The sequence below is a fragment of the Nannospalax galili genome, unplaced genomic scaffold, assembly GCF_000622305.1.
Source record: "Nannospalax galili isolate Female #2095 unplaced genomic scaffold, S.galili_v1.0 scaffold702, whole genome shotgun sequence".
Classification (NCBI taxonomy): Eukaryota; Metazoa; Chordata; class Mammalia; order Rodentia; family Spalacidae; genus Nannospalax; species Nannospalax galili.
In genome coordinates, this window is record NW_008348657.1 from 1,523,306 (window position 1) to 1,546,918 (window position 23,613).

Below are 23,613 nucleotides of genomic sequence, written 5' to 3' on the forward strand. Positions count from 1 at the left end.
TTTTAATTAAAAAAAAATTGTGGGGGCTGGAGGGATGGCTCAGCAGTTAAGGGCACTGGCTGCTCTTGCAGAAGACTTGGGTTCAAATCTCAGCACTAATATGGTGGCTAACAACCACCTCTAACACCAGTTCCAAGGGATCCGATACCTTCTTCTGGCCTTGCGTGCACTGCATAACACAGGTACATTTACATACGGGCATAACACTCGAACACATAAAATAAAAAATAAATAAAAAATCATGTCTGTGTCTATGTGTCGTGTGTGCAGATACCCACCGAGGTCAGAACAGAGTGTTGGATCCCATGGAGCTGGAGTTACAGGCAGTAGTGAGGTGCCCAATGTGGGTGCAGGGCACTAAACCCAGGTCCTCTGCAACAGCAGCCCATGCCCTTAACTGCTGAGCCACCTCTCCAGCCTCCTGGTTTGGTACTCTTAACTCTAGACTGATGCCTTCAGCATTTTCCTTTGTTTTACTTGTTACTTAAACATGACATATTTTGGAAAATACATCTGTCATAGTATGTGAAGCTTGGGGCTTTCACGAATGGATACCTCATGTGATCAGAAAGACTTCCAGTTAGTAGTGCTATAATAGCTGGTGAAGCCTCATTATAGACTGGGCCTCATTGCATTTGGGTGTCCTCTTAACTGGTGTCATCTCTGACCCAGGGCCAGCACGGAGCTTTGGATTTAGGGTGACACACACTGAAATCTTTCCTGGGCCTGTCTCCCACCTATGACCTCCTACACATATAAAGGCCGCTTGGCACCCACATGGCAGCTAACCACCATTCGTAATTCCAGTTCCAGGGGATTCAACACCCTCTTCTGACCTCTGCAGGCACTGCACAACACAGGTACACTTACATACATATAAAATAAAAATTAAAATAAAAAAAAACCAAAACTCTTTTTTCACCAAACCAAAGTTTAGTTAGCTCAGTAAGTCTTATGCACACTGTCTCTGCTGGACAAGGTGAGCCTGACCCAGCTGGCCTCCAGGGCAGCACCCGACAAGGGAGGCACCTCTTGGGAAGGCTTGTAGGGTGCCTGGTCCCTTCCCTACACATCACAGCAGCAGGTTTAAAACAGGCCATGAGCCCTTTGTGTGCTCCTATCATGTGTCTGGTGGTGGGTAGACCCCTCAAAGGTAACGTCATTCTTCATAACAGACACATGTGAAAAGCAAGCACGTCTGCAAACATTATGGCTGGCCTCACAAGGCCCGACTGTCTCAATACCACTTCTGGCTAACCAAGGCGCTGAGAGCTGCTGTTCCCACTTGGCGATCTAGTAGTCCCTGCACACACAGTAAGCAGCACCTTTATCCTGGTCAACAGATACAGGTTGACTGGAAGATGGCATCTGGAGACCCAGCATGCCCCCAAACATGTAGACCTACAGAGCTTGGGAAGCACCCAGCTCACATCAGCAGCAAGGGTTTGCACAGCTGTTTCCATGGAGCACAAAACTTGGGTCTCAGTTGCCTCAAGAACAAAAAAAGGAAGCTGCTCTTATTCCATACTTCCTTCCATTGATTCTCCTGCATCTAAGCACAGTGAGCAAGACTCTTTCCTGTATTTCAGGGCCCCTCCCTACAGAAAGACACATACCATGCTGGCAAGCTAGTCCTCATGGAGTCTGCCAGAACCACAGCACTGGGCTCCAGGACACCGCTTACTCTCTGGCAAGCAGTCAAACTGGATGGACACTAAACATTCTTTTTCTACAAAGAACTGTGGAAACTCTATTGGGGGATTGATTCATAAAATGAAGGGGTTAGATAAAGATATGTTTAAGACCTCTCCAAGCTCACTCTACTTAGAGCTCTACTGTTACCAAAGCCAGGGCTATACAGTGAGGCTCTTACTCAAAAAAAAAAAAAAATAATAATAATAATAGTAAGCTTATGGTTATAAATGATTTTCAACTAAGAAATGTAAAAAAATGTGCTGGAGGACAAAAATCACCAGGGCTGGGGAACATGTAAACCCAAGGCTGAGATACACAGTAAGCTTGTCCCTTAGCCACCTGTCTAAGGATTAGTCTGCTCCTGGTACCAGGAGGCCACTTAGCAGTGCACCCAGTGGGGCCTGCCACTGCTAGTGAGACTTGGTGACACCTACAGTCTTACTCCCACTGGCAGCTGTTTGCCCCTTCCATCACTGGGGGCTCTGCAGTAAGGGAATAAATATGAATTCTGCTTATCAGTTGTACAGATTCAGACTCAAGCAGGATTCACCTCTGCCATTTGCATCTGGAACTAACCTGAAGCAGTTATGCTGCTGTTTGCTCCAGGTACTTGGACTGGCTTGATGTGGGTGGGCAAGCAAGCAAATGACCAGGCAAGATCATTGGTGACATCATGGTAAGACTGGGTGTGATTCAAGAGACCCAATCAATTCTGGGCCCTGGCATCATCTACAATAGACTACTGTGTTGACTGTACTGGGGTTCTGGATACAGATCATCAGCTGCCCCTAAGGCTATAATGTCCTTACTTGTCAATCCTGAATTTGTCCCTACATCCTAGGACAAGAACCTCAGGCAGGCTTTACTGGGTCCAGTTCTGACATAACTGTCCAGGGTTGGAAGAGACAGAAGAGAGACATTTCCTACCTACTTGGAGGTTAAGACAAAACATGTCTGCAAAGTTGAGCTTGGTAGTTCATGCTTGTAATCCCAGCACTTGGGAGGCTCAGGAAGAAAGAGCACAGTAAATTTAAGTTCAAGGCCAGCCTGGGCTACAGAGACCCTTTCTTAAAAAAAAAAAAAAACAAAAAACAAACAAACAAACAAAAAAACCCAAAAACCTGGGGCTGGAGAGATGGCTCAGCGGTTAAGAACACTGAATGTTCTTACAGAAGATCCGGGTTCAAATCCCAGCACCCACATGGCAGCTAACAACTGTCGGTAATTCCAGTTCTAGGGGATGCAACAGCCTCTTCCGTCCTCTGTGGGCACTGCACGACCTGGGTGCACTTACCTACATGCAGGCAATACACGCATACACATTAAAAACAAAAACAACAACAAAAAAAAACCCCAAACAAAGCAAAAACTGCCTGCAGTAGAATAATTGGGTTCTGCCTTCCATAATAAGACCTCGGAGAACTACCATTTTCATTGTTCCTCATTTTCCCTCTGCTTTTCTGATAGACTAATCCCCAAAGCTAACAGGCCACGTGAGGAAAATAAAACCCTACATCAGGTAAAGAGAATCCTCTATTTACAGAGGAGACAAGTTCACAGCAAGGATACTCACTTGTTCACAATCAGCAGATGACACTGGTAAAGGCCATTTGCTTTCACTAAGTAAAGATGGGCACTACAGCCAAAGCCTACCACAAAGTCACAAAACAAGTCACTCTGAGTGAGACTTTCTCCAAGAAGTCAGGCTGCTCAAAGGAAATCGGATTGTGCTGATCTTGGGGCCTCATCTCAACTAAGAAATTTGGTACTGCCTAGGCAGGCATAAGGTGAACATCACTGTGAGACTTAAAAGTCACCACCCTCCAGCTGCTAGTGAGTCTCGAGAATTAGTCCTTTACCAAGGCTTATCCTAAGGTAACCCACACAGGGGAAGGGGTGGCGAAGTAACTGAAGGGTAAAAATGACCACTGCGGAACTCAGAAAATGTGTATGTGTATTTTACCCACGACTTACTCTACTGGTCGACAGCGCCCGATTTCAATGAATTGAGTCTGAACGGCTGGAACGCATGCAGGATCCAGACCCGAGACCCTTTACCTTCGGGGATACACCTGAGAGACACAGGTCAGTACTGATGTCACCCCCGCAGACGCAACTGGCTGGCCCGTCCTTCTCCCAGGAATGCATTCCTGCGGACCGGGCTGAACCCAAGACACCCACCCAGGCAGGCAAGAAGGAGGCCGGACTTCCTGGTCCCAGGTCAGCAGGCACGCTCTGGGGGGGGAGGGGGGGTCCGCGTCCCTGCCTCCAGCCTGCACTGATCACCCTTCTCCCCGCCTTCGGGGTGCCTCCACACCTGGCAGAGGCGGCCGCAGGGGAAGGGCGGCTTAGCACACTCACCGCACTCTGGGTACTGGTCCGCCCAGTCCCCCGACTGCGGGCAGCCGCCGCCCGCCGGGGCCTCCTGCTGCTGCCGGTACTGCAACTCCTGCTTCAGCAGGGACAGCGGCGAGTAGTGTTCAGTGGCCCGCGTGCAGGCCAGCGCCCCGAGCAGCAGTAGCAGCAGCAGCAGCAACAGCAACAGCGGCCGCAGCGCCCCAACACCCGCGCCGCCCAGGCTGCCACAGCCGCCGGCAGGTGCCATCTTTCCGCACGGCGCAGGCGCGGCCGCGCTTGGCCCACGGCGGGCAGGTGGGTGCGGCGGCCGCCACAGCCCGCTGGGAATCGTAGTCCGCGCCCCGCCAACCTCCGACTTGCGTTTGGCGATTGGACTACAAGTCCCAGCAGATGTTGCGGCGCATCTTCCAATGGGGTCCAAGGAACTTCCGCCAGGGACCGGAATTAGGAGCTCTGGAGTGGACATGGGGACCGGAGGACGCCGCGGTATGCGTTTAGGGAAGGGCGCGGAGGGGGCGACCGCAGTCTCCTACCCCTACCGCTGCATCGAGTGCAACCAGGAGGCCCAGGAACTGTACCGGGACTACAACCACGGCGTGCTGAAGATAACCATCTGCGTGAGCGCGCCTGGGGCCGGGCGGGCGGATCTAGACCCGTTGAGTACCGGAGCTGGGAGGGGGCGAGGCGCGGATGCGCCCACACGTGGGGGAGGAGTGGTCCTTGTGACCGTGGGAAGAAAGCAAAGATGTTCCTGAGGACATTGACTGGGCCACAGATGTTCTAAGATGTGTGACAGCCTGCTGGTGCATGGCACCCGGCACTCGAGTGGTGGAGGCAAGAGGATCGTGAGTTCGTTGCCAGCTTGGACTTAGTAGACAGACCCTGTCTCGAATGAATGAATGATGGAGAGAGATGTAAGACAATCAGGCCTTTACTAAGGCTCCATTCTCTTGGGAGATGGACAATGTAGCAGGAAATGTATCGTGCTTATGTTGAACCTGAGGAGATAGAAGCAATGTTTGGGGCCGGGTGCTGTAGGGATTTCTTAGAGGAAAACTGCTTTTCAGGGGACTTGCCAATCAGTTAGCAAATAATCTGGAATGGAACAGTTCGCTAAAGTAGAAAACATTTTCTAGGGCCAGAGATGCTGCTCAGTTAATGGGGTGCTTTCCTAGCATGCATGAAGCCTGGATAAAGCCACAGACATGGGTGGAACTTTCTTGTAATTCTTGCACTTGGGAGGTGGAAGCAGGAGGACCAGAAGTTCTGGCATCTTCAACTACATAATGAGTTTGAGGCTAGCCTGGGCTATAGGAGACCCTACCTCAAAAAAGAAAATTTACTAAACTACCAAGCCTAGCTCCCAGTGAGGTGTTCGGCTACCTTTGTCCAGGGTGTGTTTCCTACTTACCTTCAAAGTGAAGGAGGAAAGAGTGAATGAGGAGTGATAGGAGAGCAGGCAGCTGACTTACTGTACTCACTGTTGATGGGATGCTGTGGAAGGAGGATAGACAGGGCAAGGCATGTCAAGTGGTACAAGAAGCAGCCTGACATCATGTCATTTCATTGTAACGCTCCTCAGGTGGCATGGTGGCATGCTTTCTCACTCCTATAAGGTTCCAGAGGTTAGCGAATAGGGGCTGCTGGTTCTTAGCATCTTGGAAGTGCCTGGCCCAGGAAGTAGCTGAGGAAGGAGCTTTTGTTACACTGTAACATCTACCACCCAGGCATCTGACTAACAAATGAAGGAGAAGCAAGTTTCTGGGCCTGGAACTCCTGATGCTAGAATTTGACTTCCTGCTTCTAAAAACTGTCCATCCTCCAGTCTTAATGAATGTGTGGTGCTGTCTGAAAATGAGATTTAGAGAGCTTTTAAAGAGAGGAGGACCCTGGCCTCTTACCACTGAGCCTCATGCATGAGGGGAGGAGGTTGGGAATCTGGGAAAAAGTCTTTGTCCTGAACTTGAGATTTCTGAGTGTGGCTTCTCTTTTGGTACCAGCTCACTCTTTGCGCAGGTAAACTGGGAAAATGTGAACCCCTTTGTCTCCATTTTGTCAGGGAGATTGACATCTGAGGGAGTAGCACACCTACTGGTTCACTTGGTGACTGGAAAAACATACCATATTGGATGAAACAGAGAAACTCTTGCAATTGAGAGTGGATCCTGCCAGGCATGGTAGTGCATGCCTTTAATCTGAGCACTCAGGAGGTAGAGGAAGGCAGATCTCCATGAGTTCAAGGCCAGCTGGGAGACCCTGTCTCTAAAAGACCAAAAAAAAGAAGAAAGAAAAGAAAAGAAAAGAAAAGAAAAGGGAAAGGGAAAGGGAAAGGAGGAAGGAAGGAAGAACCTGTTTGAATTTGAAGTCCAGGGTTAAGATTCCCCAATGCACTTGACTTTTCTTCTGGGTTTTGACTAACTGAAAGGCCCTCCTAGTATGTGTTCCTATTACATCTACTTCTGTTTTATCCTGTCAGCCTTTCAAAATGACCAGTTTGAATTGTAGCCATTCAGTTTTTGCTGTGAATGGTTGCATTGGTGCAGCTTTGAACCTAACACTGTCTCACATGTCCATGGATTGGGACTTGATTACACTGGATCCATGTGTCTACAGAACCAGCTCTGAATTGGCCTTTCAGGGTAGGAGTGTGGAGGGAACCCCTTTGGAATCTGAGGGAGTCTTTATCTTGGTGACCCAGAACCAACCCAAGTCTGTGCATGCAGTCCAGTGCTCCAGCAAAGAGACTCCATTTTCCTTCCAGGCTTAGGATTGCCGGCACTGTACCCTGCTCTGGATCCACCTGGAGCTCTCAAAGCTTTGCTGAGCACCTTTCTCCAAATCCCATTTCACTAGCCACAATCTGGACTACAGCCAACAACTTGTCAGTGAAAGTGCATTAGAGATATTTTTTTTTAACAATTTATATAACTGAAAGTGAAATTTGAGAACAGGATCTTCTGAGAAAGTTTTGTGCCGAGTGGGTCTTTAAATCAAACTTTTCTAGTTTCTTTCTGCTTTAGTTTGTTTCTTGAAACAGGGCTTCCCTGTGTAGACCATGCTGCCCTCAAACTCAGGATCGTCTTCTTCTATCCACTGGGATTACAGGTGTGTGTTACCATACCTGGCTTTCTTTTTAGATTTCTGAATATGAATTAAAAATATTAACATTGGCTTATATTTAGCCATGGTGAAGCCACTCACAGAGGTAAACATTTTTATCTGAGGGGAAGTTTATTTAAATAAATGCTGATACATTTAGACATGGAAAAGTCTAAAACTTGCTTTCATTTTTAAGTCCCTTAATGTTTTAGAATGTGACTTTGTTTTCTTTAATATTATCTTGTGTCCTTTCAGAAATGCTGCCAGAAACCGGTAGACAAATACATTGAGTACGATCCTGTGGTCATCTTGATTAATGCTATCCTATGTAAAACCCAGGCCTATCGGCATGTGCTCTTCAACACAAGGATAAATGTGAGTTGTGGTAAATTAAAAAAAAAAAAAATTAGCATTACTTGATGCTTTTGCATTTTAGAGGAGAAATAATTTCAAACAGAATTCAAACTGGAGAATTTTTTTTTTCTTTCTTTTTTGGTGTGTCTGGAGGTTTCTAGAAATAATAGGTGCAGAGTTAAAAGGGGGCAGTGCTTAGTGACTTTGAAGGATGTGGTCACAGTTAGAAGTTGACAACCATAGTTTGGATTGCCTTTAGCAGATAACACTGAGCAGAGTAAAACTAAGCATATCTAGGTAGGTGTATGACTTACTTAGTTCATTGCTGTGACCAAATATTTGACAGGAAGCAACTTCAGGAAAAAAAGGTTTCTTTGGGCCTGCAATTTGAGTGTGCCGTCCATTGAGATGGGAAGGCATGGGTGACAAGAGCATGGAGCGGCTTGTTCACATTAGGTGGGTCAGGAAGCAGGGAAAGGGGAGCGCCAGGGCTTTGCTGGCTTCTCTTTTGTCCCAGTCCAGGGCCCAACCCATGGGATGATGCTACCCACAGTCAGGGTGGGTCTTCCCTCTTCATTTAACCATCTTAGCAAACATCCTCACAGACACACTTGGAGGTGTGCCTCACTGGTGCCCTAGGTGTTTGTTTGTGTTGCTTTGCTTTGTTTTATGTGTATGGGTGTTATACCTTCAGGGTAAGTGCACCCGTGTCATGCAGTTCCGGAGGAGGACAGAGGAGGGCATCAGATCCCCTAGAACTGGAGTTACGAACAGTTGTTAGCTGCCCTGTGGGTGCTGGGATTCAAACCTGGGTCTTCTTCAAGAACAGCCAGTGATCTTAACTCTCTCCATCTCTGTTTTTAATCTAATCAAGTTGACAATGGAAATTAGCCAGCACAGTAGGAGACAACTGTACTTAAAAGAAGCAAACATTAAAAGAAACTTTTTAAAACCAAATTTATTTCATTTTTGACTCTGCTGTAGAGAATGCATGAGATGAATAACAATGCTGCCATTAGTCTGAAAGATGCTGATTTATAAGATTGGGGTTTTCAGAATGTACATTTGGCTTACTGAACTGTAAGTTATTTAATAGTTTGAGTTGGCTTGACAAGTAAAATATAAGACATCCAGTTGAATTTGAAAATTGGCTGAACAATGAAATTTTCTAGCATAAGTTTGGTCCAGTCATTACACAGAACAGACTACCACAGAACAGAGTATTTGTTGTGGATCTGAAACTCATATCTAACTGGGCTCTTGCATTTTAGTTTGCTTAACCTAGTACCTTAACTTTGGGCAGATGTAGACACGACAGTGTGTCTACCTTGCCCAACCCCTGAAATAATCAAGGAGTTTTAAGTGACCAGGTTTTTGCACTTGCCTCCACATTGGGAATCACTTGGAGTTGGGAAAACCCCTACTCCCCCAGAACATCTCAGTCATCTTCATGGATGGCTTTGGGAGGTTTTTTGACTCCCCAGGTGATTCTAGAATGCAGCTTTCTGAGGAGCATCAGAATCTGAGATGGGGTCAGGTTGGGTTCACAGGATGCCTTCTCTTCCCCACTGTAGGTTACTGGAGAAAGTTCAGTTTACAAGAGGAATATTCAGAGGAAAAAGCCCAATTCTTATTGCCTGATATTTTCTGTTAGTCAGCATTGCAGAGTCTTAAGAGCATCCAGCTTATTTCTGTCCTATAGTTCTTCTCTTTCAGTACTGACTTAATAGTCATTCAGCCTAGAGGCTTTATTTTTAATTCATGTTCAGATTGATAGTTTATATGGTGTCCCGGGACCTTCAGGTTAAAGTTGTCTTCTTTGCTGTTTCCTCTGTATGTAGTCTCATAAGTTTTGTGCTTGTTAGCTATGTGTGGAACAGATACTGAAAGTGGGGCTGGAGAGATGGCTCAGCAGTTAAGAACACTGATTGTTCTTTCAAAAGACCTGGATTTCCATCCCAGCACTAACACGGCAGCTAACAACTGTCTATAACTCCAGTCCCAGGGAATCTGACAGTCTCTTCTGACCCCGAGGGCATTGCGTGACACGAGTGCACTTACCTACATGCAGGCAATACATGCATACACATAAAAATAATAAATAAAAATTTTTTAAAAAATATGCTGAAAAGTGAACTGTTAGAAGCCGCATTTTCCAACTAGGGGTGCATATTACAGTCTCCCCCAGGAATCGCTGAAAAATACACCTGTCCAGGTTTTCCTCCCAAAGATCTGATTCAGGTCTGGGTCCTAGATGTTTGCGGTTTGACAACCCTCCCGTGTGCTTTGAATGGATGTTGCCAATTAAGAACTTCTGATTTACAGAGTGAATGCAATTAGCCAGTTAATAACATTGGAAAGTCTACGTGGGCATCCTTCAAATATACAGCTGCTACGTTGCATGTGGGGTGCACGTCTTTAATCCTAGCACTTGAGAGGCTGAGGTAGGATTGTCTGGAGTTCCAGGCCAGCCATGGCTAGATAGTGGCACTATGTCTCAAAAGCCAAGACAGACACTTCATCTGCTTAGCTGTGGTGTGCCTGTTGGTGTGCAGTCAGCCGAATGCTTCTTCACCTGACCCCACGGCACTGTCTTTGATTGTCAGATCCATGGAAAACTCTGCATGTTTTGTTTGCTTTGTGAGGCATACTTGAGGTGGTGGCAGCTGCAAGACTCAAACCAACACACGGATCCTGACGACTTGATCCACTATGCCAAGGAGTGGGATTTCTACAGGATGTTTGTGATTGCTTCTTTTGGTAAGTAGATCCAGTGCTCTCTGTTCTTTATTTACTAGCACCTAGCTGTTCTGATTAAAACTAAGACATGTGGTAAGAGAGAGCTAGTTCATACAGGACTGGGACTAAATTTTCAACCCTGCCACTAACCTGCTTGCTTTGTTGCCAAACATGTAGTAGAGAAATAGATTTACCAGTTAGGAAGTTTTATAAAATGTTTTAAAGCATAATGTTGTTGTCATTTTTATGTTCTGATTATTCAGCTTGAAGATTACATCAAACCCCCTCCTTATTGAAAAAAGATAATAATTGCCTGGCATTTCACAGTGCATTGTGCAAACTGCATCCCACAGATATTTAACAGAAGTTTGCTGCTTGTGGGACCCCATACAAAGGAAGTGGGCTACTCTCCAAACTTACATGTGTTCGGAAAGTGCCTTTCATCCCCATTGTAGCTTATCTTTCTAGGGTGAGAATTGTACTGAATTAATTTCTGTGATGACTTTATTTTGAGTTTCCATCCTTGTCTGCTTTAGAATTTTGACTTGAGCCAGGTTGTGGCACCCACCTATACTGCTTGCTGCTACTTTGGGGACTGAGGCAGGAGAATTGCTGGAATCCAGCCATATTGAGGTCAATCTAAGCAACACAATGAGACTCCATCTCAAAAATAAGTAAAAGATAAATAATCCTTCAACTAATCATGGCAGTATTTTAGGAACTTTCTGTGTGTGGTGCCCCCTCCATGTATTATTCTGGACCAAGTGTCCTCCTCTGTCCTCTCTTCTCTGCCATTATCTTTCCTGTCTGGTCCTCTCTTCTGTCTGCTCAGAACTCCCAGGTATCCACGTCTGATGTAGCACTTTCTCCTGACCTCTGGACCCTGTGTCCACCTGCTTCCTTCCAGCTCCACTGGACAGCTAGTAAGTCACTATCTCCAGACCTGGTCCTCCTCTGCCTCTGCCCACAGCCTTCTGCCCCAGCCACAGGGACTCTGATAGTTGCCAAGACCAAAGCCTGGGGGTCCCCACATGAAGCTTCTCTCTTTGGAACCCACAGTTAGGTCATCAAGAACCTCACTGTTTCACCTTCAGAATTCTGTCCCTTCTCCCTGCTGCCTCCACTGCTGGACCTGATGCAAACTCAAGTGTCACAGTTCAGTCCTAGCTTTGTTCCTGGAGGTTGTCCCAGCCCTGTTCCCAAAGGTTGTTACCCACACAAGAGGCTTATTTTTCGGATAAGCCCAATCCCCATGCAGCTCTTCACTGACATATGGCTGTCCCCAGCTCTCCAACTGTCCCATGGAGGTCCCCAGTGTGTCAGTAGTACCCTACACACAGCAGATACTTAGAACTGTTCAGTTCAGCCATGTGGTACTGCTTATCTTCAGAATGCATTCATCTGTATCATCTGCAAGAAGACAGTAACTCCCTACTTGATGCAGAGTGACAGCTGGGGTCTTTACAGTGATCCAAGGCCCAACCTCCCATTCACCACATTTTACCTACTGCCACCACTCAGGCCCACTGCCACCCAGCCCCTCTGGTGAGCACTCTTCAGACACACCAACTGAGCCTACAGCTGGTGACCTTTGAATTGGCTTTTCCCTCTGCCCCAGTGCTTGTCCCTTGTGTCCCCATGTCTGACTTCCTCATGTCTCTCAGGCCTTGGCTTAAATGTCATCTTCTCAGTGATGCATGAACTGTGGTCAACCCTGCCAGGGCCTCCTGGACATTCTGGACTCCCATCCTGCTCTGCTTTGCATGCCTCTGTCAAGGTGCTCAATTACAGCAGGCGCTATGATTATCATCAACTTCTTAATGATTTGCCTCCCCCCACGTACATCAAACCCAGTAAGTGCCCAGTTCTTTGTTTTGGTCACTCAGGCAGCTGGAGCACTAAGGAAAGTGCCTGACTGTTAGCTGCTCAGGAGGCATTTCCAAGGTGACTAGCACACGCCATTACTTAGATTCAGATTATTCATTCACTGACCATTATCACTCACTTTCTTAAGAACTGTTGGCTGTTTGTGTACTCGACATTGGAGAGCATCCATGAAGAATACACAGATGGTCTTTGATTTGCTTACTCAGGCTTATGACTGTAATAACCATGATGTATAGTCAGCAATTTAGATATAATTTGGGCTCTGATGTAACTTAGAAAACCTTACTGTGAATGTTTCTGTATTGTCTATTTAATACATGAAATGTACAGAAACAGTAATATTAAACAGTAATATTAAAAATACCCAAGCATATTCCTTAACACAGGAGCTAGAATGTAAAGCTTTATTGGATATGGTGGCTGTAATCCAGAACTTTGAGGTGGAGGCAGGAAGGTCACAAGTTACAGGCCAGCCTGGGGAACTTAGCAACACTGTTTTTACTCCCTACCTCCCACCCCCAAAAAAGCCCTCTAAAAATCATTGCAGCAGGATGTGACAGCCAGGGTGTGAGAATAGGTGTGAATGTGTGTGTAAGGAAGAAAACTTGGCATTGTTGCAGTATTTCTAAAGAAATCAGCTAAGGCGTTCTACATTGGAGTTAGGACTTGTTTTCAGGGGATAAGACTTGGATGGAGACATCTGTTTTCTCATTTGCTCCATAGAACAAGCCGCCTTTTTCATTGGCATTTTTACTTTCCTGTGGGTAGAACAACCCATGACAGCAAAAAAAAAGCCCACATTTGTTTTACTGCTGAAAGCGCTGCTGTTGTCCAGCTATGGGAAGCTCCTACTGATCCCAGCCATCATCTGGGAACACGACTACACACCTCTGTGCCTCAAGCTCATTAAAGTGTTTGTCCTGACATCCAATTTCCAGGCAGTGAGAGGTAATGTGCCTTCATTCTCCTTGTCTGCTTCCAGATTCACAGATGTATGGTGTTCCCTAGCTGTCCACTGATATGTGGCTGTCCCCAGTTCTCCACAGATTCATGGAAGTCCTCAACTCTCCATTGACCCATGGTAGTCTCCAGCTCTCCATAGCTCTCCATAGACCCATTGCAGTCCCCAGCTGTCCTAGCTCTCCACTGACATATGGCTGTCCCCAGCTCTCCAACTGTCCCATGGAGGTCCCCAGTGTGTCAGTAGTACCCTACACACAGCCCACACTTAGAACTGTTCAGTTCAGCCATGTGGCACTGCTTATCTTCAGAACACTCTCATCTGCATCATCTGTCCTGTGGGCTAGGTGGCATTTTGAATGGGTTTGAAGGGCAGTGAGGGGTAAGGGGCTTGTGCTGAGTATTAGTCACTTTTCTGTTGCCGTGATAGAAACACCATGACCAAGGGAACTTTAAAAGGAAGAGTTTATTTAGCTTAGGGTTCCAGAAGGGCAAGAGTCCATCATGGTAGAGAGGCATGGCAGCAGAGGTGGCTGGGACAGAAAGAAGAGCACTCACATCTTCAGGCACAGAAAGCAGAGTGTGACTTGAGATCTGGCAAGGCTTAAGAACTCTCCAAGCCTGTTCCCAGTGACGTTCTTCCTCCAGCATGGCCACACCTTCTAAGACCTCCCAAAACAGTGCCACCAACTGGGGATGAAAATGTCCAAATACTTGGAGCCTGGAGGGGGCGGGGGGCGGGATTGCATTCTCATTCAAACCACCACAAGCAGTTATAAGACTGAGCAGTTGACTGGCAAGTAAGAAATGCCAGGTGCCTGCCTCCCACACCAGAGCAATTTCTACCTGCCAGAAAATGGGTTTTCATTTTTCAGGCACTGTAAAAACCTGAACTTTTGATCACAGTGCTGCTTGACTAGAGCTGATACTGCAAATATTTGCTTTATAACCTTGGAGTTGGTTATTTTCCCTTTAGTAGTTTTGTTCTTTGAGACAGAATCTCTGTAGCCCAGGCTGGCCTCAAAGTCATGGCCGTTCTCCTGGGAGTCCAGGTGGGAGCCACCACAACTAGCTGTATTTCCCTTTATTTTATGGGCCTCTCCCTCTTTGCTGGATGTTTGTGTTAGAAGTAGAGGTTTTGGTTCAGGAGGATGAAACAGCTTAGACTCCTAAGAACAGGTACGAGTTTCTTCTAATAGCAGTTCCCACACCCATGTAGTTCACAGGCCCTGTCATCAGGTAACTTCCTTGGACATCCTGCTGCCTTTGTTTTCTAGTGACTCTGAACACCAGCCGCATGCTCTCCCTGCTGGCAATACTGAGCGGCTTGCTGATGGAGAGCATCATGGTCTACCTCTTCCAGAGGATGAAGTGAAATGTAGGCAGTGACTGTGCATCTACAAGTCTCAGGACTTCTGAAGGTATTGGGAGCATCTAGGGACACTGTTGTATTAACTTTCCCTGGGAGGTGTGAAAAGCATCATCTACTCACCCCACATGGGGCACCAGCCACAGACCAAAAAAATGATTGTATCCAAGTCTGTGAACCAGTGGGTTTAGTTGGTGTCCTAGTTTGTTTCTTCATTGCTGTGACAAAACACTCCGACCACTACCAACTTGGGGAGGAAAGGGTTTAATTGTCTTACATCTCTCAGGTCACAGTTCATCACTGAGGGAGGCAAGGGAAGGAACTCAGGACAGGAGCTGGAGCACAGGCCATGGAGGAACACTGCTTACTAGCTTGCTCCCCTGGCCCCTGGTCAGCCTGCTTTCTTGTGCAACACAGGCCCACCTGCCCAGGGGTGGCACCACCCACAGTGGGCTGGGCTCTCCCACATCACACAACAAAGAAGATACCCCACAGACATGGCCACAGGCCAGTTCAGTGGAGGCAATTCCCCAATTGAGGCTCCCTCAACCTGGGTGTGTCAAGTTGACACTAAAGCTATCCAGCACAGTTGGGGTTACTGAAAGGAGCATGGGCAACTTATGGATAGCTGAACCACTGAAGAAAGTTTCTTCTCAGCATCTACTAACTGCCTATGTATCCTGAGGAGGGACAGGGCCTTGCAAGCCCCTCCTCCCATGACTGCATGTTAATAAACCCAATCTAACACAGGTCTCACACAGTAATCACAGCTGCTGAGAGTTCAAGAGAGCAGTGGCCCTGTGTCTGGAGGAGCATTCCACAATAATCCTGTATTCAGACACCTGTCCTCCTCAGCTACATAGCAGGCAGTGTGGTTGAGTAAATGCTGCACATGACTCCTCCCCTCACACCTTACTACCCCTGGCGACCCCATCTTCTACTAGAACTAGAGTGCCTGCTCCCTGGGTTCTTCCCTTGACTTTCCTTTGTTCCCTTCGGTGACAGCAACTTCCCTGTCTATTGCTTCTGGGATCCTGTCCTTGCAATCTAACCCTTTCTGACCCTTGCTGGGACTGCAGGATCTGACTGCATCATCAGTGGCTGTCAGCTGCCCCACTCCCTCCCTCAGCTCCTGCTTACCAGTCCCCTCACCTCCAGCCTTCCCTCTGCTTCTGACCTGCTCTGCCTCTATACCACATCTGGACCCTGGAGGCTACTGCTGAGCTGTTCTCTGCCAGGCCCTTGAAATTTACTCACTTCCTGCCTTCATTGGGTCTGCCTTCCCTTTTGTGTCTGCACAGGGTTCAAGCTTCTTGAGCTGGCTGTCTGCAGGTCATGTGACCTCAGCAGGACTCTTGGTGAACTCTGGGAATCCTCCTGTCTAAGGCCCTGCAAGTGGAGTTCTGATCCCTACCTGCTTCTCAGCCCTGCTGCCTCCCTAAAGCCCTCAGTCATCCACAAATGTCCGTTCTCTCCATCTTGTACTCTGCCATGTACAGCTCCCTCTAGGACTGTTTCTGACCTGTGAGTCCCCTTTCCTGCACATGAGGAAGCAGGATCCAGGGGTGAAGAACAGAGGCAGGAGGACCTGCATGAGGGAAGGAAGGCCACGCTGTGGCTCATGTCCTCCTCAGTCTTCATCCACTGTGCATGCAAAACTCTGAGCCCCTTACTCACCCTGCGCTGCCTCCTGCCACTGTTTGAGCCAGTTGACATTATTCCTTCTGGGTCTCCCTAAGTGCTGCTGCTCGACCTGTCCCCTGTCCATTAGTGTGTTCCCTTGGCCTGAGTACATTGGTAGCTCTTTATTCTAGAATCCTGAGCTGCTTCACTCACTGCTTTCCTCTTGGTGAAAGACTCCTCACTTCCTGGATCTGCAGTCCTGAACTTCTCAGGGATGCTGGGGCTGCACTGTATGGTCCTCCCTGTGAAGCCCGGTCCCTTTCCATCAGACATGCCTCCCTGCTGGTGCTGGAATTCCAACCTCACACTCCCTTCCCTCTTGCAACCTTGTGGGCCTGCTAGATCCCTGCCTCCAGCTCTCCTCCACATAGTCCTGGGCCCTGTCCCCTGCATGACAGTCCATGAGTTTGAGTGTAGTCTTCCATCTGCCCTAGGCCGGATCTACGCCCCCCTCATCCTGCTGCTGTTCAGCCTCTGCAGGATGCCACATGTACTCCTGGGTTTAGACACTGCTCCACAGCTCACCTTGGTGCCTCCTACCTGGTAGAACCCATAGTCGCTGCCGTCAAATTCTAGCCTAGGACACCAAGGGCTAACATTTCCTCTTGCTGTTACAGTTCTTCTGTGTATCTGACTGTCCTCTGTAATTTATAGTCAGGAAAATGAGCTCACAAGTCCTGAGAACTTGTGCTTTGTTCTGTGTCTTCTTGAAATTCCACCTGGGAGAAACCATGCCTCAGGCTTCCTGTGCTCATGATGGCCATGGCCAGCCTTGAAAGCATTTCCCTGTGGTGGTTAGAATGGGCCCTTCAGAGTCTCCCTCTGTTGTCCACAGCTTTGTTCTTTACTCTGTGGAGTCCAGCAGCATGGAAAAAGAAGACATGACAGGCGTCAGGCTCCTCACATTGTGTGAGTGGAGTGACACTAAAACTGAGGAGCACTTCTAAAGAAGGAAGCCCTGGCCCTCCCACCCCAGCTCCCCTGGGAAGTTCTGAACCACCTAGACACAGCACTGAAAACGCACAGCCATGGGAGTGGCCACAGGCACTGGGTGAGATGCAGGAAGACTGAGCATCATGGAGCCCCGGACAAGCACTGTTCTCCAGTAATGAAGGATCTGGCTTCTAGTCCTTTGATGTGATTGTATCTTTTAAATCTAAATATTACATTACTGGCTGAAAATATTTTGTGTTCTTCCAACAGGGGAAATACTTTTTAAATAGTTTTTCAATATAAACCAAGTTCCTGTATATTTTCAATTCAGTAACTAAGTTCCTCTTTTAAATTGGCTGATCCAGAATAAAACTACTGGATGGTACAACCTAGGGGTAAGTTATATCCTGATAAAGCTCTTGCTTAAAATGGGTGCAATAGCCCAACCTACCCTTCCATAGCTTTTTTTGTTTTTTTCAAAAAGACAAGGTCTCACTCTCTGGCCCATAACTGTTTTCAACTTCTGGGCTCAGGTGATCTTCCTGCCTCAGCCTTGCAAGTAGTTGGGGCCGCTGGCACTCAGCATTGTGGCCAGTTCTCTTGTTTGTTATTCATCCCTTCTGTTGATTGCATACTGTATGTGAATGGTGGATCTTTGTGTAAGGTAGGTGAGGATGGCCCTCTGTAACCTTACTACACAGTGATGGGTTCACAAGTTGAAGAAAAGAACTGAAGTGCTAGGAAAGGAAGGAGGAAACCCTGATGTTACTGAGACTGGGGCAAGTCCAGAGAGGGAGGAGAGTGAAGGGCTTCCTGGCACCCCTGGTGGGTATGTAGCCCTCAGTCCCTCCTGGAAGAGTGCAGGGACAGACAGTAAGTAGGTCCTGGGGTTTGAAATGACACGAGGATGCCGCATAAAGGTTGGGCTCTGGGGCCTGGTGAATCCAAGTGTAAAATCAACTGAGGGCTGAACAGGTAGCTTAATGGATAAAGGCACTTGCTGCCAACCCAATGCCCCGAGTTCAATTCCTGAGACCCACAGGGTAGAAGGAGAGAACTGACTAACAAATTGTCCTGTGACCTCCACAGGAGTGCAGTGGCCTATATCACACAAACATAAATAGATGTTAAAAAAAAAAAAAAAGTTTTTTAAAAATCAACTGGGGTGACCCCTCAGATATCACCAGAATATGGAAAGGACTGTTCCCCTGTTCTTGTACCAGGTTACCTGTACAAGAGTGAGACCTAAGCAGGCCTGGCTCAGGAGGACCAGCAGATGGTAAAGGCCAGTAGGTGTCAAGAGCTGAGGTGTGGCATGCACAGGCCCCAGGGTCTAGCCCAGCACCAAAAAGCCCAGCAAAAAGTGTTAATACTGATGAAAGATTTGCAAAGATAGAGGTGCACCCGTTTACAGACCCATACTCAGCACACCCCTATTCTTTTTTGGCCATAACAAAAGTAACCTTACAAAGTGGGACTGGAAAAGTAACTCATGGTTAAGAGCACCAACATGGTGGCTCACAACTGCAGTTCCGGGGGACCCAGTGCCCTCTTCTGGCCTCCATGGGCATTGCACACACGTACCTATACACATGGAGGTAAACACTCCTGCACATAAAATCAATCCTTAAAAAGAAAAAAAGACTCAAGGTCCTTGTCTTTGGTGTGTGAGCAGTGGCCAGCTAAGCTCTGTGGTAGAGGCTGGCCCACACCCCAAGGTCCAAAGGAAGCCCATGTGGTCCAACTTAATATCATGACATCACTACAGCGAGAAAAGGGTGAAACTAGGAAGCCAGCAGCCAGTGGCATGAAGGGTAGGGGCCTCTTTTCACTCTGCCTTCCCACACCTAAACCTAGGGTTCCTTGTTGCTGTCAGCAGCCCCCAATGCTTTTCAGCCTCTTTAAAAAATTTAAGGTTTATTGTTTTTAGGTATGGGGGGGGGGTCTGTGCACATGCGTGCAAGTGCCCTCAGAGGATCCGTTGGAACTGGAGTTGAAGGTACTTACGAGCCGCCTCATAAGACAGAAGCTGCTATGCACACCTGTAGGGGATTTTCTTTCCAAGTAGAATGACACCCCCCCATGTGCTTGGCACCTCCCCCGGCAGCCCAGATGAAGGGAGGAGGTCCCTGGGAAGGCTGCTCTTTGCCTGCGTGCCCTTGGGTTGTTCATCCACCCTACTGTTGTCATTGAAACACAGCTTTTTCAGCCCTCCAATGAGGACTGAAGCCCCGTGGCTCTCCAGGAGCCCTCCAGTATGGGATGCACGCTCTCTCTGGGCGCACTCCCAGAATGGCACGGCGGATCTGCAGGCTCCCCCGCTCTGTGTCTGGAGGAAAGCTGGTCTGGTCCTGCGGGCTTCTCTGTGTCTCTATGGGCCTCAGGTGTGGTATGCGCGGGTATCTCGGGGTCCCCGCCACACCTGGCTAGTCGCTGGCAGGTCTGGCCACAGGCGTCTCTGGAAGCTTCTCTGCTGCAGGAACGTTGTCCTGCCGAAATCCTGTCCCTATTCCACCCGTGTACTTTTCCTCAGGATGCGAGGTCCACTGGCCACCTGGACCTCGTGGGAAAAGTACGAGGACAGCGAAAGCTAGGATGTCCGCAAGTCGGTCAGGTCACGAGGGAGTGCACCCCCCGGAGAGGCTAGGTCGCCGGTAGTAAGGCACAGAACTCAAGACTTGGCTTAGTCTGTGTTACAGCTTTATTAAGTGTCTCTGCTCTCAGTAATTCAGCAGCGCTGTGACCCAGCTCTCTGTCTATTAAGAGAAAACTAGGATACTTATACCATGGGGGTAGTGGTAAAAGCTTTGGCTGTTAGATGCTTTGTGAGGCATTCTATTTACATATGGAAGTGGGTTTCTGCCAGACTGCTGTCTGCCTGGAGAAATTACAGGAAGGCATGGTACCTTTCAGAGCCAAAGGCCATGTTTATGCTAGAGCATTTGAGGCGGTCACTTCAAAAGGAGTGTCAGAAAAGATGCCAGGAAGGCACCCTGCTATGAAAGGAGCCCTCAGCACATGATCCCGAGCTGCATGAGCTGTCCGGTCGTGAAGAGACTTCTACTTTGCATAACAGAGGTCTCCAACACTCCAGGCCTTTGGGACTGGGACTGCTGAGGCACCAGCTTCGTGGACTGAGTAGCTACTGGCGTCTCAGTCTCTCCAGGGTGAAAACAACCATTGTTGGACTACCCAGACCTATCGTGAAAGCCAGGCCAATCCCCTTTTAGTGTGTATTTGTTCTGTCCTGTTCCTCCAGAGAACCCAGACTAATACAACCTCCCACCTCCAACACATACCAAATTGACATGTGGCCAAACAACTAAAAATTTATTTATATGAAAAATCCAAATGAAGGTACACAAATCACTCTTTGATGTACTACCTTTATTAAAAAGAACATCTGGTAAGATGGCTCTGAGGGGACAGTGCCTGCAGCAGAGCCTGACCATCTGCAAGGTTTTAGCATGAGGACCTGTGTGGTAGGAGGAGAAAACCAACTTCCACAAGTTCTCACAACTCTGTACACATGCCATGGCATGCCTGCCCATACATATATGCACACGTACTCCACATACACACACACACACACACTAAATATGTAGTTTTTTTAAAAAAAATTTTTTAGGGGCTGGAGAGATGGCTCAGCGGTTAAGAACACTGGTTATTCTTGCAGAAGACCGGGGTTTGAATCCCAGCACCCACATGGCAGCTAACAACTGTCTGTAACTCCAGTCCCAGGGGATCTGACAGCTTCTTCTGACAGCCTCTTCTGACCTCCACAGGCATTTCTGGACACGGGTGCTCTTACCTACATACAGGCAATACACACATAAACAAAAAAAGAAGAAAAAATTTTAAGCTAAGCACATGCATGCCAGCCACTGCAGAAAACCCGCCTCATACCAGTTATAAACGCTGAAGCCAGGTATGGCCCTTGCCTATAACCCTGGCAATTGGGAGGCTGAGACAGGAAAATGAAGTGTTTCAAGCCAGCCTGGGTCACATAGTATGACCCTGTATCAAAGAAACCTTAAGCTCTGACAGCATGTTCTGCTGCTTTTGTTTTCAGTGGAACCGTGACAGAACATGCTGTTAGGAGCAGTGCAGTACAGGCCACTGCAGTCACAGGGAGGGACAAGTGACCTTGTCAGCAGATTCTTTACTGTGTTTGAAGCCCTCTGTACTGAACTGGGGGACAGTGTGGTACATGAGCCCCAAAAAATGTTTTTAGGTATTTATAAGACAGTATTAATCACAAAGCTTAAAGATGTTTTTGAAACCACAGAGTGGTTAAATTAGAGTGTTTAAAGGAAATGCTCAGGGCCACAAGGGAGAAGTGACAGAATCCAGTTACCTTGGTCTTGGTCTGATGGGCAGCCTCTGGCTCTATCTGTAGCCTTTTGGCAGGTCTCTGGTGATCTGCCTGCCTTTGTTAAGAAAGAAGGTAATTTTTATTCTTCAAATACAGTACAGGAAAGGGAGACCAGAAGTTTTGATAAAACAGAACTTACTTGACCAGAGCAAGGTTTCAGCATGAGTCTGTCTTGCAGGGAAGCAGCTATGGATAGAGGTGAGCATTTTGCAGTAATCTGTCAGCAAACACCATGACCCTTCAGAGTGGTAATGTGGCCTCTGGTACCTAACCACAGCCATCTTTATAAAATGGGAACATATTCTGAAGGAAATAGTTTTTACCTCAAGACTAAGATACCCATAGCTCCAGAAGCATCAACAGAGGAAGAATCCCTAAAGCAAGAACCTTGGACCCCAAACAGGATTTCACCTTACCTCCATTTAAAAACTAACTGCATGTCCTGATCAACTTGTTGAGTTCTGCAGGCACTGTTTTAAGTGTGTCACAATTAGGGTTTAGTTCCTGTAATGACTAGAAACAACCCTCAACTAAATTGGCTCTCAGGAATATTTCCGAGTGTGTTGAAAGGGTGAGAACAGCACTGGGTCCTCAGGTTGCATGTCAGTGGCTCTCTGTGGCCCAGGTGATGAGCTGTAGAAGAGAACATGGAGGTGTCCAGGAAGTCTATGCTGGGTACCTGCAGCTGAAGGAGGTGGCAGGGAGTCTAAAATCAAGATTCCCAAGTGTGTCTGCATGGCCATGCACCATCTAGAGGCTCTAACTTCCACTAGCTGCTGTGGACACTCCCAGACTTGTCACTGGCCATCATTCCATTCTCCATTTTTAGGGACCCCTCCAATGAAGCATCTCTATACGTCCCCTTGTGAGACCCCACTGGTGGCACCTGGGATCCATCTAGGTAATGGAGAGTAACTCCATTTCAGGGTCATTAATCACCTCTGCGAAGGCCTTTCCTGCAACTGAGGCACAGTCACAAACTCCTGAGACACTTGTCTTTGGGCTAGACATTTTGGGGAGTCATTTTTGACCTAACACAAAATCACTTGGTAACTAGCCCTATCCACCCACCAGGGCATCAACACCCCCTAAAAGTGAGTCAGTGTCTCCTATGGAGCAGCACCCTCATGTGTAACCTCACCAAGGATATGGAGAGTTGGGTGTGAGGGAGACCTGTGAAAGGAATCTCACAACCAGTGAGCCCTGGAGATGTTACAGCAGAAGCTCCTTGGCTAAGGGTGTGGGGTGTTCTCCGTGATGGATAAGGGCTGGGTAGATGCAAGTCTTAAGACTCCTGTGTTTGGGCTGGAGAGGTGGCTCAGTGGTTAAGGACACTGGCTGCTCTTGTAGAGGACCCAGGTTCAGTTCCCAGCTCACATACCAGTCAACAACTGTCCTTAACACCAGTTCCAGTAGATCCAATGCCCTCTTCTGGCCTCTGTGGGCATTGCACAAACAGGTGCACTTACATACATCCAGGCTAAACACACACATAAAATTAGAAAAAAAAAAAAAAACTGTGCAGCCAAGAATGGTGACTCATACCTGTATTCTCAACATTGGGGCAGCAGAGGCGGGAGGATTGCCTTGAGTCCAAGGCCAGCCTGGACTACAAGGTGAGACCCTGCTCAAAACCCCAAACACATTTAGCAAAGCAAAGATTCCACCCCAAGTCTTCTCGTGCTTCCTAGAGGTCACCTTGCAAGGACTGACTTGGCAGGAGACACAGGTCAGCACCTGTCCCAAAGCCCTCTCTAGGCTTTGATTTGAAATCAAGGTCAGAGCTGCCTTGCAGATCCTAAAACAAACAGGACGCTTGTGGTCCCCAGTGTGGCTGTGTGCCCGGCTCCAAAGCCTGTCTTCATTTTATCTGCCCTGCCCTTGTACACCTTGTCCTGATTTCTGAACTTTTTTTTTTTTTTTTTGTCCTTTGGAAGCAGGGTCTCCCAGTAGCCCCAGCTGTCCTGGAACTCACTATGTAGACCAGGGTGGCCTTGAACTCACAGAGATCCACCTGCCTCCGCCTCCCAAGTGCTGGGACTACAGGTATGCGCCACCATGCCCAGCTGGACATTTTTAAAAACTGCATTTTACTATGCTATGTGAATTTTAAAAAAAATGTTTTTTAATTTTTTAAAATATTAATTAAGGTTTATTTTTT

The 23,613-nt window shown here is 47.7% G+C and overlaps 2 protein-coding genes across 12 annotated transcripts in view; one reads left to right on the forward strand and one right to left on the reverse strand.

The window, feature by feature from the left end:
* The window catches only part of Ttc13 (tetratricopeptide repeat domain 13), a 61,330-nt gene extending 57,006 nt beyond the window's left edge, over positions 1-4,324 (reverse strand). For all 7 annotated transcript variants that reach the window (XM_029569717.1, XM_017801267.2, XM_029569714.1 and 4 more), the window contains exon 1: positions 4,057-4,324. In XM_029569717.1, coding sequence (XP_029425577.1) covers positions 4,057-4,300 — 244 coding nt within the window. In that variant the 5' untranslated portion in view covers positions 4,301-4,324. The remainder of the gene's footprint in view (positions 1-4,056) is intronic.
* A 167-nt stretch (positions 4,325-4,491) lies between these two features.
* Positions 4,492-17,465, forward strand: Arv1 (ARV1 homolog, fatty acid homeostasis modulator). 5 transcript variants are annotated; one of them, XM_029569722.1, is made up of 7 exons: positions 6,371-6,692; positions 7,091-7,158; positions 7,408-7,527; positions 10,113-10,266; positions 12,901-13,080; positions 14,370-14,513; positions 16,980-17,465. In XM_029569722.1, the coding sequence occupies exons 1-6, from the start codon at positions 6,539-6,541 to the stop codon at positions 14,465-14,467; spliced, it is 774 nt and encodes a 257-aa protein (XP_029425582.1). In that variant the 5' UTR covers positions 6,371-6,538; the 3' UTR covers positions 14,468-14,513; positions 16,980-17,465. The 5 variants fall into 5 exon arrangements, with proteins under 5 accessions (XP_008844013.1, XP_017656760.1, XP_029425582.1 ...); XM_029569721.1 differs by having other exon boundaries at positions 10,152-10,266; positions 12,856-13,080; XM_029569719.1 differs by having other exon boundaries at positions 6,375-6,692; positions 12,856-13,080.
* The last annotated feature ends 6,148 nt before the right edge of the window (positions 17,466-23,613 follow it).

Excerpts from the sequence above, each read along its gene's own strand:
- Arv1 (XM_029569719.1), top strand. The coding sequence starts at position 6,539 with ATGACCAGTTTGAATTGTAGCCATTCAGTTTTTGCTGTGAATGGTTGC. Across the intron at positions 10,267-12,855 it reads GTTTGTGATTGCTTCTTTTG|AACAAGCCGCCTTTTTCATT; the intron begins GTAAGTAGATCC and ends TTTGCTCCATAG. Across the intron at positions 13,081-14,369 it reads CAATTTCCAGGCAGTGAGAG|TGACTCTGAACACCAGCCGC; the intron begins GTAATGTGCCTT and ends TTTGTTTTCTAG.